The sequence below is a fragment of the Dromiciops gliroides genome, chromosome 4 (assembly GCF_019393635.1).
Source record: "Dromiciops gliroides isolate mDroGli1 chromosome 4, mDroGli1.pri, whole genome shotgun sequence".
Lineage (NCBI taxonomy): Eukaryota > Metazoa > Chordata > Mammalia > Microbiotheria > Microbiotheriidae > Dromiciops > Dromiciops gliroides.
In genome coordinates, this window is record NC_057864.1 from 68,479,095 (window position 1) to 68,495,881 (window position 16,787).

The 16,787-nt window shown below is 42.3% G+C and overlaps 1 protein-coding gene across 1 annotated transcript in view; it reads left to right on the forward strand.

The window, feature by feature from the left end:
• Positions 1-2,016: 2,016 nt before the first annotated feature.
• PAPPA2 (pappalysin 2) overlaps positions 2,017-16,787 on the forward strand; it is a 389,726-nt gene continuing 374,955 nt past the window's right edge. The window contains 1 exon segment of the mRNA XM_044003126.1: positions 2,017-2,983. Coding sequence (XP_043859061.1) covers positions 2,176-2,983 — 808 coding nt within the window. The 5' untranslated portion in view covers positions 2,017-2,175.

Sequence of the window (16,787 nt, forward strand, 5' to 3'; positions counted from 1 at the left end):
TTTTCTACCTGTTTTCCAACATCCTCACAGTAGTTGATCATTCAGAACCAGTGTATCTGTCATGCATGTCAGTGGGGAAAGAATAGGCACAGTGAGATATTGCCTGGGACCAGTTTAACAGTATAACTGATTAGGCTTTTTTTGGTGGGGGGAGAGTAGTATATTGTTTGCTCCTTGGTTGTATCCCTGTGACTTTTTTTTTTCTGTGGGTCTAATGTCCATCATTCCAACTGTCCTATTTATAAGCTATCAGATTTCTGCATTTGTAAATTTTATTCATTGATCTGCTCATTTGGCATATGGTGCCTTTCAGTAATTTCTGAGAGAGAGAGAGAGAGAGAGAGAGAGAGAGAGAGAGAGAGAGAGAGAGAGAGAGAGAGAGAATGCAGTTGAGATTTGTGGAACTTCTATATAAAATTTTTATATATTTTATACATATATACATACACATATGTGTATATGTGTATGTATGTATTTCTATACATGTACCTACACAAATATATATATATATGTATGTATTTATGTATATTTCCTTCCTTTTTCCTGGTGTCCACTATGAAATGGACTCAGGGTCTCTTTTGAGTCGCTGGTAATTACTGTAATGAGAAAGAAGAAGCATAATAAGCTCAGATAATAGTGATAAATACAAGAGGTTCTTGACATATTAGTGATGTGATTACCAGGGATGTAAATCGTCCCAAGCTGACTAGTGTGGACTTATATGCAACAGCTAGGAGATCAGGTGTGTGTGTGTGTGTGTGTGTGTGTGTGTGTGTGAGAGAGAGAGAGAGAGAGAGAGAGAGAGAGAGAGAGAGAGAGAGAGTTCCCAAACACTATTGATTGTTTGATATTGATTGTGTAGGCTGAGCCTGCTGAAAGAGAAAGCCCGAGATGTTTACTGGGGGGAACCAAGAGGAGCATGTGGCCAGCCTCTTTCTCCCCAGTGTCTGTATGAGGTGGGGAGATTTTCAGGAGGGAGGAGGGGACAGAGAGTAGGTGGAGTGATGCACTGAACTTATTAGGTTTGACATCATTGTCTTTAAATGAAACAAACAAGAAGATAATTACAGGCAGAAAGAAAGGAAGAGGAAAAGAGAGACTAGGACAGAGCAGGTTCCCTGAAATGCATCCTTGTCTTCTCTTTTTCTCCTTACCCCCCATCTTCCCAGGAGCCCATAAGAAGGTGAAGTGAGCCACAGAGCTTTTAAACCAATAAGGTGATTCTCAACAACAGGCTGGCACCTAAAAGGAGAACTTTAACCAAGCTTTCAACAGACCAACAAGTTGGAAGGGGACAAAAAAATAACAACCAACACCAAACAGAAGGGAAAAGGCAACCTGGACAGGCAGCCTGGGAGCTGATTGGAGATCTGACTGAGAAAGGACAAGCTGGCATAGTGAAAGTTAAGTACTAGTCTGATTCTTTGTGTATGTTTAGAGAGCAAGCATTATAGCTCTCTGTGTGTATACCTCTAAGTCCTTCTAGCAATTTTGCTTTATACTAGGGTGGGGTGTGTGTGTGTGTGTGTGTGTGTGTGTGTGTGTGTGTGTGTGTGTGTGTGTGTGTGTGTGTGTGAAATAGAGAATAACTTTGTAAGAAAAAGAGAAGAGAGAAAATGAGTTGAAGGGAGAAAAGTTTTTTAAAAGGAGCCCAGGTAGGGAGGGATATGCATGTCTGTGTGTCTTTGAATGTGTGTCTGAGAGAATTTGGCTTAGAAGAAAATGCCCATACTTCCCTCATCTAGTAGCATTGAGAGGAGGTGCGGTGGAAAGAAAGAAACCTGAGCTTTTTTTTTTTTTTTTTCCCCTGGGCAGGAAATTCAAAGGAACCAGAAAGAAATTAGCTTCATTCTGTAAGGTCTAGAGGAGGGAAAGAGGAGGAAGATTAAGGAGGAAGAGTGTGGAAGATCACACACAGTGGGTGGGGGGTGGGAGTGGGGGGGGGAAAGAAAGCCAAATTGGAAGGTGAAGGAAGCATCAGGCTGTAGGTTAGGATGAAGGAGAGCCTGTCTTAGTGGAAGTTTAATGTCCTGAAAAAGCAGCTGTCCCAATCCAAGTGACTTCAGCACTTTCATTAGTCGTCTCCTCTTCTTGTCTCACTCCCCATCCTTGTTCTGGTGTGACACCTCCTCCCCCTATATTAGCTTGCAGTTCTGTGGATGAGCCAGGGGAGTTATGCTGGGCTTAATGGTACTAGGAATGACAGTTGTGGTGCTGACTGGTGGGGTGTTCAGTGTGGCAGACTCAGACCTGGGCTGGGAACAGAAGCAGTCCTTGGTCCTCAGGGGGCAATTGAACCAGGTGTCACCAGAAGGAGATCCTTGCTGGCTGGGGACTAGGGCCCGAAGACCCCGGGCTGCTCCCCTGCATCATCTCTTTGGTGTCTACCCTAACAGAAGAGTGGACTACTTGCATCCCTACCCCATCAGGGAAAGGAGAAGCCCCCCTGTAGAAGGTAGTAAGCCTGGCACTGAGGCAAGGGTTACAAATCATTTTCTTCGAGATGAAGCTAAAAGACAAGCAAGGAGTATATACACACTCCTGAGTGGGAGTCGAGGCTGGGGGACCCTTGTTCCACAGACAGGGGCCAGTCCTAGTGAGCATCCCGATGACATTCACTCTGAAAGCCAACGCTTCTTGGAGTCCCTGAGTGAATCTGGAAGCAAAGAAAGAGCTGCCGCCAGCATCGAAGCCCCCCCACACCCACAAGGACCAGAACCAGAATCCCAAAGAAAGGGGGAAGTGGGGGTCAGGCATCGGAGACAGACACAGGAGAAGAATGCAGAGAACTTGGGGGAAAACCCCAGCTGGGGAGGAGCCACCTTTAACTCCCAAGAAGGGATGCCTATCCTGTACTTCTCTGGGAGGCGGGAACAGCTGTTGGTTCGCCCAGAGGTGATGGTGGAGATTCCCCGGGAAGCATTCACGGTTGAAGCTTGGGTAAGACCAGAGGGAGGACAGAACAACCCAGCCATTATAGCAGGTAAGAGACCCTCTGCTTTTCCATGGTTCTAAGACCTTGGCTAATGGGGTACTTGTTCTGCTCAGGTGCTGCTTGAGTAGGGCAGGATAAGGCAAAGAAAAACTCGTTTAGGATTGAGGAGATCTGGGTGCAAATCCTGGATTAATAGCTGTGTGACCCTGAGACAGTCACTTAGCCATTTCTGGACCTCAGTTTCCTGATATGTAAAACGAGGGAAATGGACTGGATGATTTCTTAGGCTGATTCCCCCTCCAATGTAACTGGAGGACTGGTCGTGGGGTGAGGAGACAGAAGCTAAGAAGGGAAGGTTTTGATTTTTTCTACCCAAGATGAGCCACACATGTAATGATCTCTAGGGCTTTAATTGCTTTAATCCATTGGGTTTCCCCAATTCTTTTCTCAAAGTTCCTTTCTTGTACCAGACTTTTCACTAAATTCTCTTGTCTTTTTCTAGAGGGAAAGCATATTCTTTGGCTCTTGGTGGCAAAATCGATGAGGGCTGGGGTGGAGAGGAAGAAGTCTCCAGACTCCAAGAGAGAGGGACTATAGGAACTTCTCTGGGGAGCTGTACTCAGGGCACGGCAGGGATATTGGAGAGCACGGGCTTCTTTCTGTATGATAACAGTGTCCTGCCTGTCTTGATACCCTTCTTTGGAACACCACTGGACCTTGGCAGAAGAGCCCTAGATTCAGGGGAACCCTCATCTCCCAAGAGCAACATGACTAGTGTAGAGAAAGTAGACCCTAATGAAAAGGGAACACACCTGGAATAAGTTAATTCAGTCTGTCTTTTCTCTGCCACTAACTATGTGACTGAGTCTAGTCTCAGTTTCTTCTGTCAAATGAGGTCCTATCCTCCCATTCCTCACAGTTGTAGAGTGAGGTTTCATATGTGGGGTGTAGGAAACATATGCATAGCTCCACATTTTACAAATCCTATCTCTTAAGAAGGTGAGTGAGAAGGGCAGCTAGAGTGCTTTGAATAAAAAGTTGTCTTGACACCTTGCTATTTTCAGTTTTATGACTTGAAAAAATACTAGATGATCAGTTCATGAAATTCAAGCCAGAAGGGATCTCAGAATTGCAGACCCATTTTAAAGATGAGGAAACTGAGGTCCAGAGAAGTTAAGTAACTTGCCCAGTGTCACACATCTAGTGAGTAGCATAGATGCCATTTGAACTCAGATCCCCTGACCCCAAATGCTACTTGTGTCCTTTCCACTATACCATTCAGTCCTATAACATTTAGAATTTCTCTGGTTCTAACAAGCATGAGTATTTCCCCAAGGTCACCAAGTGAGTCAGAAGACATATTGAGAACAGAGACCTCAAACCAATGAACTTTTTGGCCAGGCAACTGCTTAAAGGGCCACAGCTTCTTCCCTAGTCGGGGAACCTGTTAAGTCAAGTCAAGCACAAGTTTGTAATCTGCAGGAAAGGAGAGTTGAGCAAGACTCTTTCAGCCATCCCAGTAGTGCAGGACACCAATTCCTGATTCTCTTCTCTTCTCTTCTCTTCTCTTCTCTTCTCTTCTCTTCTCTTCTCTTCTCTTCTCTTCTCTTCTCTTCTCTTCTCTTCTCTTCTCTTCTCTTCTCTTCTCTTCTCTTCTCTTCTCTTCTCTTCTCTTCTCTTCTCTTCCCTTCTCCTTCTCCTTCTCCTTCTCCTTCTCCTTCTCCTTCTCCTTCTCCTTCTCCTTCTCCTTCTCCTTCTCCTTCTCCTTCTCCTTCTCCTTCTCCTTCTCCTTCTCCTTCTCCTTCTCCTTCTTCTTCTTCTTCTTCTTCTTCTTCTTCTTCTTCTTCTTCTTCTTTTCTCTCTCTCTCTCTCTCTCTCTCTCTCTCTCTCTCTCTCTCTCTCTCTCTCTCTCTCTCTCTCTCTCTCTCTCTCTCTCTCTCTCTCTCTCCAACCTTGGATTGTAATGGAAGCTTTGGGGACTGGGATTCTCAGAAAATTGACAATGTAATTTTTAGTCTCCCCTCCCCCTCCCTTCATTTTTGGATGTTGGGGAGGGGAGGCAGGACGGCTGGAGGCTGGGGGAAGGTGGGGAGATGGAGGGGGAAATCCTTCTTCTGGTGCCAAGAGCATGAAATAATACAATAAGATGATTCTCTGATCAGGGCTGGCTGCTTTACAGCTTTCTCCTCCTCACTGCCTCCTCTTCTGCCAGGGAGACTGCTCTCTTGCAATTCGGCCCAAGAACAGTAACTTTGCTCTTGCAGTAGCAGGGAAAGGGGACCTGGGACCAATTCCCTGGCTGGGTTAAAGCAGAGTGGAATCCAAAAAAAATTACAAAGAGGAAACTCTCAGAGCCCACCACACTTAGAAAGTGTTCTGGGAACCTTAGTGAACTACAGAAATGGGAGCCACTCGAAATTTTTAATCCCTTGTCCTGGAGAAAGGCAATGCTTGCTACCTGTCCTCTCAATTTTTCTTTTTGAGTGCCTGTGGGCTTGGGCACTGTGGAATTTTCTTATGGCTCCAGATCTTCTCGAAAGTCCTTATCTAAAGTTTCCAAACCCACTGATTGTCCAAAATTGGCTATAAATTCCCTTCTCCCCTTTTTATTACTATGTAAGCTACACTGCGAGGTTTCTTGTCTCAACTGATCAATCTGGAAAAGCCCTGCTACCCTTGTGGTAAAATGACTTTTTATTTTAGGTCTCTCCTCTTCCCCCATCTTCTTCCTAGAAGGATGGAAGGATAAACAGGAAACAAAAATCATCCTCATCTTTTTCCGCCTTCCATCCAATTTCATTTAATGGGCTTACTCAAACATTAAAAAACAGTTGATGTGGACACTGTTCGACAGGTGGGGGCTGATGCTGGATACTCACTCTTGGACATTTCCAACCAGGTTTCCAAGAGGGCCAAAAACAATGTGACATAAAGCCAGGAGCTGGATGTTGCTCCTAGCTCTTCCACAAGCTATGTAACCTAAGGCAAGCCATCTCCCTTCCTCGGCCCTTGCTTTCTTCATCTAGATGACAAGCTTGAACTAGTCGTTCAATAGGGTCCCTTGCTGTTCTCTCAGATTTCTTTCTACTCCAGCGTTCTCTGCTCTGAGGAGCCTCATTTAGCTCTGGCCCTGGTGGCGGAGTACTATGAAAACTATCAACCTCCTTCATATAGGCTTATATTTGATTCATTTCCTATCTTCCCACAAAACCTTCCATACACTTCTCATCCCACCCTGTCCATAGTTCTGCTAGAGAAACAATATCTAGTCCTAAGAAAGTCTTAAAGCATAGAGGAGTGGTCCTAATGTTTTATCCCACAGTCCTTCAAACTCAAGTCCCGATACTTCCCTCTCTACAACCTGTACTCCATGGAACACATGGCATATTTTGCTTGACCACTGGGTCTCACTAAGGCCCTTGAGAAGGGAACCCCAGAGAGTCTGGACCTTTGGGAATACTTCCTGTGTGTGACACTAGGTGGCAGTGTTGCTTCATGCACAAGGTGGCCAGCAACAGTCCACAAATCTTGTCCGGGGAAATGTCAATTTGGATCTGCACCTGGTTTGGACTTCTGCCTTTGTATGCTTGGTCCTTCCTAAGGGGTGGAAATAACCCTATCTGGGAAGGTGGGGTTGGGAAACTCCAGGAAGTTCACATCTCAGCACCATGGTGACTGGTGAAAGTGATATCTTTGGGTTGTAGCTGGCTGGGACACTGAACATTTAGCTACTTGTGAGAAAAAAAAAAAGCATTTATCCACATGTTCCAGAATCTCACTCCCTCCCCATACCCATGTTAACATAGTAAATTTAACTCCAGGTATCTTACAGTGTCATCTTAATTAGGGATTAGGATTTTTGATTCATTCTGTGATTCATACATCCCATGGCCTGAGAGTTTCTGACATTTTACAGGAGATGACTAGAACCTGGCTTAGCTTCCCTTCAAACCAGAATCCAAGTCCTAGAATCTTAGAACTGGATGGCATCTCAGAGGACAAGGGTTCTAACCCATGCCTGAGTGGGAATCTCCCCTACAATTCCCTGAGAAATAGTTCCATAGCCTTCAATGATGTCAGTCCATTCCACCTCGGAACAGAATTGTTAGGAATTGTTTTCATTCTATATCCAACCAACAGGTCTTGACTTGTTCTTCTGTAACTTCTCCTCCTCATTTCTAGTTCTGTCCCTAAGGGCCAAGAAGAACAAACTTAAGGCATCTTCTGAAAAGTGCTAATCTTTAGAGCAATAGGAGAAAACAGGTTTGGAAAAGGGGAACCAGCATATCCACTTCCCTGACTCTGCTGTAATTGAGTGGGTTCTTCATTGAAAGTCCTACTGAGTAGGTCAGGATACCATTTTAGGTGGGCCACCGAGGAGAATTCCCCTTAGAACATCCTGGCCTTGAACTAAATTTAGATCAATTCTCTGAAGGTTTCATTCCAAAGTTCAGATTTCTGATCCTTGAATGACCCTATTGACCCTATTTTCCTTCCATCCCATTCGTTCTTCCATATTTTCTTTCCCTTCTTCTCACTTATGCATTCACGGTTCCCTACCTGCCCCTCCTAGATTTCAAATGTTGACTGAAGTTACATGGACTCCCCAAGTTCCAAAGAGGTCCGTGGTAAGGCTAAAATATTAACCTATATTTCTTTCTTCAGGCATTGGGAAATTGCAATGTTGGAAGAGGCTCCAGAGATCATCTTGTTAAAGACTTTCATTTTACTGATCAGGAAGTTGAGGCCTAGGCAAATGACTGACTAAAGATCATATAGCTAGTTAGTGACAGACCCTGGATTCCCAGTCCAGTGTTCTTTCTACTCCACCATATTTACTCACTACTTCTCAATCAGTAATCATTTATTAAGTGCCTACTCTGTTGTTGTTGCTATTGTTGTTCAGTCATGTCCAACTCTTCCTCACCCTGGCAACCATACTGTCCATGGAGTTTTCTTGGCAAAGATTCTGGAATGGGTTGCCATTTCCTTCCCCAGTGGATTAAGGCAAACAGAAGTTAATGGAGTCATTTAGCTAGTAAGTGCCTGAGGCCACATTTGAACCCAGGTCTTCCTGACTCCAGGCCTCACACTCTATCCACTGCAGCTGCTCCTTATGATCCTTCCACAGGTTTAATGCTAGAAACCTTGTTATGACTTTTACTTCCTCTAGATAGTCAAGTAGTGCCATCTTTTCAGTGCTCAGCCAGAGCCATGGGCTGACCTTGGCAGGCTGGGGCTGAATATAGGACCTCATTAGACTGTCCAATCAGATGGCCTACTGTGTGCCATACAAGAAATATTTATTAAAAACAACCATTGTGAATAAAGTACGATGGGAGAAAAAAGGATGGATTAGATCCCAGTTACTGTTCTCAAACGTCCTTGACACAGGGCTTTAAAGGATAGCCCAAGTAGTGTAGACCAGAGGATTCAAACACACGTCTCAATCAGTGCAGCCCAAACCAAATTAAAAGGTAATTGGGAAATGTTAAATAAAAATTAAATAAAACATATATAAAGTTAATATGTGGTTTTCTAAGTCAATTTGATCCTTGGGGGATTTTCATGAACCCTATTTTTATTTGAGTTTGATGCCACTGGTCTAGACATCTCAACAGTTAGAGGTGCTTTATAAAAATAAATGGAGGGTAGGGGCAGCTAGGTGGCGCAGTGGATAGAGCACCGGCCCTGGAGTCAGAAGTACCTGAGTTCAAATCCGGCCTCAGACACTTAACACTTACTAGCTGTGTGACCCTAGGCAAGTCACTTAACCCCAATTGCCTCACTAAAAAAAAAAAAAAAAAGAAAAATAAATGGAGGGTTGACCTGGAAGTTTTAGACCAAAGTTTGTCATTGGTCTATCTTTTTTTCCAAATTAATTAATTAATAAATTGATCCACTCATCCATTTATTTATGTATTTATTCTCTTTATTCATTCATTCATTTATTAAAATAATTAACATTTTTATTTATACTTTTGGGTTCAAATTCATTAGACAGATTATCACTAACCTGGGCCTTTTTGTTTTGTTTTGTTTTAAATGGTTGTATGTTTGTGTAGAGAGTGGTGGAGGTAGGAAAGCCTTCTACTTCCAAATCTGTAAAATGGGAATCATTTGGCTTGCTCCTAATGTTTTTCCACAGGATATCACAAAGGCAGCATGGTATAGTGGATAGAGATGCATCCTTAAATCCAGAATGGCCTGGGATCAAGTCCTACATCTGTCATGTATTGGCTGTTTGACCTTGGACAAATCATTTAAACTCTCAGTGGTCAGGCAACTTTAAAACTACAACTTGGAGAGCTGTTACTGATCTTCATTGATAGAGAGAATTTCCTCACCTGAAGTTTCCCTGAATGGATAAAATCACAAGTCTAGGGGAAAATTATAGGTATAAATGAGGAAAAAGGAATCTTTAAAAAAATGTGTCTGAAGGGACCCTGAAAATTGATATGGTCTACTCTTTTAGGCAGAAACACCTGTAAAAATTAGTGCATATTGGGGCAGCTAGGTGGCGCAGTGGATAAAGCACCGGCCCTGGATTCAGGAGTACCTGAGTTCAAATCCTGTCTCAGACACTTGACACTTACTAGCTGTGTGACCCTGGGCAAGTCACTTAACCCCCATTGCCCCGCAAAAAAAAAAAAAAAAAATTAGTGCATATCAATAGCTTTTTTCAAGTCAAATAAATATCTTTATTAGATACTCACTATGTGTCAGGCATTAAGCAAAGTTCTGGGGATACCAAAAAAAGGCAGCAACAACAACAGACGCAAATCCTTGCTCTCATAGTCTAAAGGGAGGGGCAACATGCCAGAACTATGTATAAACCAGATGCATACTGGCTAAATTGGTGATAATCAGCAGACTGAACCACCTCAAGGAAATGTCATAGGATACTCATAATGGGCACCTATATGACACCTTAAGGTTTGCAAAGGGCGAGTCTATTATTATGCCCGTTTTATAGATGAAGAAACTGAGACAGACAAGCATAAGTGACTTGCCCAGGGTCACACAGCTGTGGCCCTTAGAGGTTAAGTAACTTGCCATTGTCACTCAGCTAGTCAGTGGCAGAGCTGGGATTTGAACTGTGGTTCCAATTGCTCTCCAGATCCAGTACGTTTTGTACTACAGTTTCCAACAAGCTACTACTACTACTACTAGAATTATTCATTCTTCTGCTTTAACAACTTCTCTTCCAGTATCTCAAGGTCTAGGATCTTACCATCATTCATTACAAATATAGATCATCATGGAAGAAAGTTTTTAAATCATCAGAGGATCTTATTATTATGGAATCATAGACTGGAGGATGCTTTGAGTGGGGAGTCATCACTTCTGTTCTTCCTTTAGATTTAAACCTGAAAGGCTAGATGGAGGAAGGATTTAGTTCTATCGTATTCTTAATGATCTTCAGAAAAGGCGATCTCTATCCTCTGTTCTACAGTCTTAGCCATCTAAAGTCAATGTTCTCATAACTAGTTTTAATGTATCACGTTAAAAACAATACCAACAATCTTTCCAGATTGAGAGCTCTTTAAAAAATGCTAGGAGATGAGGGCTGAATACCCCACATTGACACTTTGATCAAAGATCAATCACTTAATGAGCCTGTTACCAGACCATGTGAAGCACTTCAGTCAGTTTGCCAATAGTTGGCAGGTGGAACATGGAAATTGTTAAGCTGGGGTAATGGGATTGGCTCTGGATTTGGTATGTTTACATGTGCACTATGACAGGTGGTTATCTTAACAGCTCAGATTTCTATAGTTATTTCCTCCCACCAACCCCCGTGATGTAGTTTGTGCAAGCTTCCTTATCTCCATTGTACAGGTGAGAAAACTGAGACCCAGGAATGATTTGATTGCTGTCTCCTAGATAGCATCAGAGCTATGACTGACAGGTATCTGAATTTCCAGTCCAGTGTCACCCCAGCTTATTCATGCCAAATTAGTGAATAATAGATGGCATTTACATACTATATTGCTTTGCAATTTATAAATCTCTTCATACACAGCTTCTTAAGTTTAGCAAGTAAAAACCAAACCAAAACAAAACTTCAAACACTTCTCAGGATCAAGTTAATGAGGAATGAGAATAGAAGATGATGACCATCTACAAATATTTAAGATCAGAGCACATGGTAAAAGGCAAGAACATCCATTCTCCCTTCCAAATTTTCCCAGAGTAGTGGAAATTAAAAGACAAACACACAAACAAACCCAGGTAAGAATTTGGGTGAAAGGAGATTTCTGGAAACTGGGGCTTTCTCTGTGTGGTCAAAGGATCATTGGGACAAAGACCTGGACCAGGAAAGGATAAGAGAGGCCAGGAGGTGCCTCCTGCCTACCATATACTCTCCAGATTCCTGGGTTCATTCTGGTTTGTTTGTTTGGGTTTTGGGGGGGCCTTAGTTTTTGATAACCATAAACTCTACTCAATAGAAAGGCTGAGCACAGTCTCTCAAGGGGAGAAGATAAATCCCACTGCTTGGGGCAACAATGGCCAACCCAGAGAGTGGCCTCAAATACAGGCTGTGGGGAAAGCCACATTGGTGTCTTGGCATGGGAAGTCTAGCTGAGTTAACTTTATATTTCTAGTATTTGCTGTCTTGATTAAACAGGTGGAGAGCCCAAGTTTGCAAAGCTTTACTGGTTGTTAAGATGACTTTTCTCTCTGCAAACTCCCCTAACCCTGACATCTCTTGTCTCTTTGTGTGGCACACTAAGAGGCTATCTTCTCTTCTCAAACCTTCTCTCCAGTTCACTGAAGAGGGTTTTTAAAAACCTTTTACCTAATATAAAATGCTGCATATTACTTTTCACCTGGATGAGCACCAAGTGACATCCATACCGAGAACACTTAGCTCCTCAGAAGTAGCACAGGGTCAGATTTTGATGTAGCAGCATCTTTGAGAGGAAAAAGAGAAGGGTGAAGAGGGGGGGAGGTAAAAATAAAACCAGGATTGTTTCCTTAATTGTGCCATGAGCTATCTCTCCTGGATTCTACCTCTGCTTGGCCCAAGTAGCGTATGGGGTGTCTCCTTGCAGCTGTCTTTGGAACCTAGTTGTTTAGTACTTGCTTGTCTGGCACACAGGTGTTAGCTTTGGGACTTGGGAGTCAGCCAGGTTTCTGAGGGGTGGGACTTGGGTGAAGAAGAGGAGATAGGGAGAGAGTATTCAGGAGTTTGGAAATGAGAGTTATCCATGAGAAAAAAGCCACAGACATGAGCCTATAATCCTACTACCTCTCTCAGTCTCTCAGTGCCTGTGCCAGTCACATGCACTTCTTGTTTCTTTGGCTTAACCTCCTCAATAATCCACCTCTTTCACTCCTTAGACATTCGTGTTTATGTTTATGTCCGTGTTTATGTTTTGTTTTGAGACTGGGTCTCCCTATCTTGCTGAGGCTGAGAGTAAAATGACTACTTGAACACTTATAAACCCAATCCCAGATCATCATGGAAGTTTGAACCAATTCCATTTTTCCAACCTGGACTGGTTTTGCCTTTCTTCAGGCAGCCTTATGACCCTTCCACACAACAGGCTCACCATATTGGTATAGCACTTAGTGCATCCACCTGGTAAGCTTTATCCTCTCTGTACACTGATCTACCAGCCTTGGGCTCCACAGCAACAGGTGGGATTGGAAGCATGTGCTACAGTGCCTGTCTGGACATTCACCGTTATGTGACTTTTCTTAGGGCATTATCTAATACTTTCAGGGAGGAATTTATGGATTGGAAGGACATATGATAGATGTAACTGGCCCTACCAGCTGTAACCTTTTAAAAACATGTTTAGGTCTTTATGATTCCCCAATACTTAAGGAAGAGGAAGAGGGAAGGGGATGGAGTCAACTAGGAACCTGCAGAGTCCAGTCCCCAGGCATGGGTTTTTGGGTTGTAACTGCTTAAAGGTGTCTGAGGGAGCTTTGGAAGGTGAGAATCGCCCTCAGTTTCCCAATAAATACAACTCTGCTGGTTGTTCTCCAGGGCTCTCACTTCTGATTGTCTGCATTTCACACCCCATCTCTTCTCTTTTATATTTCTTTACTTTTCCTTTGGGGGCAGTTCTGCCTGATTAATTCAGAATGTGCTTGCCACACAGCTAGCTTCTGTTCTTTTCTACCCCATGCCTTTGTTGGCAAGACCAGAGAAACAGAAAAGGGAAACAATATTTTAGTTTTTGTTCAAAATCTGGATTTCTTTTTAATTCCTTGTATTGAGCTGGTAAGAGGATTGGTGTCTGTGCTCTAGGGCATGGAAAAAGTTATCCTGGAGGGTCAAAATAACAACAATAATAACAACAACAACATCGAATAACAGCAATGAACAGTTATATAGCACATTAAGGTCAAAATACTTTACGGGTATTTTCTCTTTTGGTTTTTACATCAACCCTGGGGAATAGGTGCTATTGTTATCTTCTTTTTACATATGAGGAAATTGAGGTAGACCAAAGATAAGTGACTTGCTCAGGGTCATTCAGAAAGTGACTGAGTGAAGTGTCACTTACTTCTTTTATCATAGAATTCACAACTCTGACATCTTCCAGAAAGAAATGTCTACACCCAATCTGTGACCAGACAACCTGACCCCAAAGCCTTTTCCTATCAATGCCCACTATCAGGTTTAAAAACCATTTTTAATGCAGAAAATAAAACTCGGGAGATGCTATTTCGTTCTATTTCACAAGAATTGACAAGGAAATTGATCTCAGTTCCTCCCAGTAGGACTCATAAGTGGGTGGACCTGATCAGTGGTTCAGTCCACACACAATGGTAGTACCTGGGATTTTCAATCTCAGAATATTATGAAGTTAAGGAATTACCCTGGCAAACATTTAAGAGACCTTGGTAAATTAATTAGGGTTCTAATTGAGTTGTACTAGATATGTCAACCTGGGCAAATCACTTAACCCTGTTTGCCTCAATTCCTCATCTGTTAAATGAGCTAGAGAAGGAAATGGCAAACCACTCCGAAATGAGGTGCCAAAGTGTCAGGCATGAGAACAATGACTAGACAACATGAACAAAAATTAGGGTATATTTGGACTGAAGTACTGACTCAAATCAAAAAGCACTTTACTCAGGGAGAAGGTGAAAAAAGAGGTGGTTTTTTTGTTTGTTTTTTTTAAAGGTTAAGTCAATCAGTTATTGAATTATCCCTATACAAATGCTGGATTTTGAGTTAAGAAGACCTGGGTTAAGATGCTGCCTTTGACACTAGCTATGTGGCTGTGGGCAAGTCACATAACCCCTATGAGATTCTCTCTCTTTGACTGTGAAGTAGGGGATAATGATATCTTCATTATTATGGAAATTATGAGGATGAAATTAGATAATATGTTACAATATTATGTTAGTTACTAATTAATTATTTTAAAATGTTAGTTGTTGTTCATCCTTCTTTTTTTGTTTGTTTTTTTGTTTTTTGTTTGTTTGTTTTTGAGAGGCAATTAGGGGTTAAGTGACTTGCCCAGGGTCACACAGCCAGTAAGTGTTAAGCGTCTGAGTCCAACTTTGAACTCAGGTCCTCCTGAATCCAGGGCCGGTGCTTTATCCACTGTGCCACCTAGCTGCCCCTCATCCTTTATTTTCAAAGAGGACCAATGATATTGAGTTATCAGTTTATTATTATATCTGTGGATCACTAATGTTAAAAAGAGCATAAGCCAGCTTTCCTACTCTTAAGCAACTTCCAATTTAATGAGGGAGACAAGACAAACATGAGCAGTAAACAGAAACACAAGAAACAAAATCATATGCCTAATTTCAATTAATCAACACATATTTATCAAGTGCCTACTACATACCAGACCCAGAGTTAGGTGCTAGTGTAAAAGCCAAATTTAGTATGGGAAGATTTAATTGGGTGGCTCGCCATAATATAGGGGTAAGAAAGGAGATTAACAGCCTCTTTCAAAAAACAAAACAGGGTTTATTAATGGGAACAAATTTAAAACACAAGTAAGGTTAATAGAACTAGGGACAATGAAAAAGGGAATAGGGGAAGGAAAAAATATACCTGCAAACACCACCACCCAGAATCAGCCGTTTCAAAGAGAAACAGCTTCACAGCATTCCCTGTCCGGGCCAAGCGTCTCGCTCCCTCTCTCACTCCTCCAAAGTGTACTCTCCTCCTGTCTCTCTCCCAGCAGCCCCCTCTCTCACAGGAAAAAGGGCTGACCACACACACAGCCATAAGCTAATTGGCTGGCAACTCTGATTGACAGAACTAACAAGTGTCTCTATAAATGATAGCAGCCCATCTTCTGGACGACAAAAACCACCTGACCTGTCCTCACCTGGCTTCTAGTCATCAAGGGGCTTCCCTCATTATAATTTGGCCAGGCCCATGCAGGCATATGGGTGTCTGGTGTGAGGTCAGCATGCAACGGGCGCATGACAGAGCCTCCAATCCCAGCCAAAGATGGGGTCATAGAAACCCCAAATCACAACCAATTACTTACACTAGGGATGCATATACAGAGAACGAAAACATCCATATTCTTCAGGACCTTACATTACAAAGGAAAAATATAGTTTTATGCTTGAAAGCTTGCTAAAGTCCAGAGTTTTGGAAAGTGTAGAAGGACAAGACTCTAATCCCTGGAGAAAAAAAAGTGGTGAAAGAAGAAAAAGGAAAACTATTATATTCTTGAGAAGGCTGAGAAGTTGGAATGTAATGGCTAGAAGGAGAGGTTACTTGAAATATTGGGGCAGCTAGGTGGCACAGTGGATAGAGCACTAGGCTTGGAATCAGGAAAGACTCAACTTCATGAGTTCAAATCCTTACTATCTGTGTGACCCTGGGCAAGTAACTTCCTCATCTGTGAGGAAGGAAATGAGCTGGAGAAGGAAATGGCAAACCATTCAATTATCTTTACTAAGAAAACCCCTAAATGGGGTCACAAAGAGTTGGACATGACTGAAATGACTCAACAAAAATGTGAACTATCTTCTTTACTTCTTACCCTTCACATTTGGCTGCAATCTAGTTCAGCAGATCAGTAGGACAATGGGAAGTTTGCTCTTAAACCACAATCCCTTTAACCAACATGAAGCTCAGTTTCCAATGAGGGAGCTAGACTTGATAACTTTCCAAAGCCCTCTTGGCTCTAAATCTATGATTATTCAATGTTATATTGTTATACTGTTACTTAGTAGATAGAATAGAAATTCAGATTAGCATTTAATATTCTCTAAAATATGGTTCCAGCCTATGTCCTTAGACTTATTTCATACCCCCTCCTTCATGCATTCCATGATCAAATCAAACTAGACTTCTTGCTCTTCCCCTCTCTTGCCCTCTCTTTTTCCATTTCCATGTCATGAAAGCCATTTCTCAGACCTGGAATGTACCTTCTGATCAAGCCCTATTAAAATACTTCTTAAACCAGTTTAGGTGCCATTTCTTCCATGCATCCTACTGTGTTCACTCACACCTCCAACTTCAAAGGAGTTTGCTCTCCTCTAATTTTCCTAGAACACTTTAGTTGGAGTCCTCCTTTGCCTCCACCACCTTCTATTCTGTAACATGATTATTGCTGCTCGTGTCATTTCCAATAACATAAAAAGTCCTTGAGTTGGGGAATTGTGTGCTGCTTTTCATCTTTGTATCTCCAGTCCCAACCACAATGTCTGGAAAGTGGTTAATGCTTAATAAATTGAATTGAATTACCCAGGACTTCTTTGAATTCTATTTTTAGGATAAAAATGCAAATCACAACAAATGCTTTCCAGGGAAGCTACCACTGCTTTCTAGGAAACAGGATCCTAGTCATATGCTGCAGCACAATTACAGTAAAAACAGCACTTAGTCTGTCTTACAGACAACAGG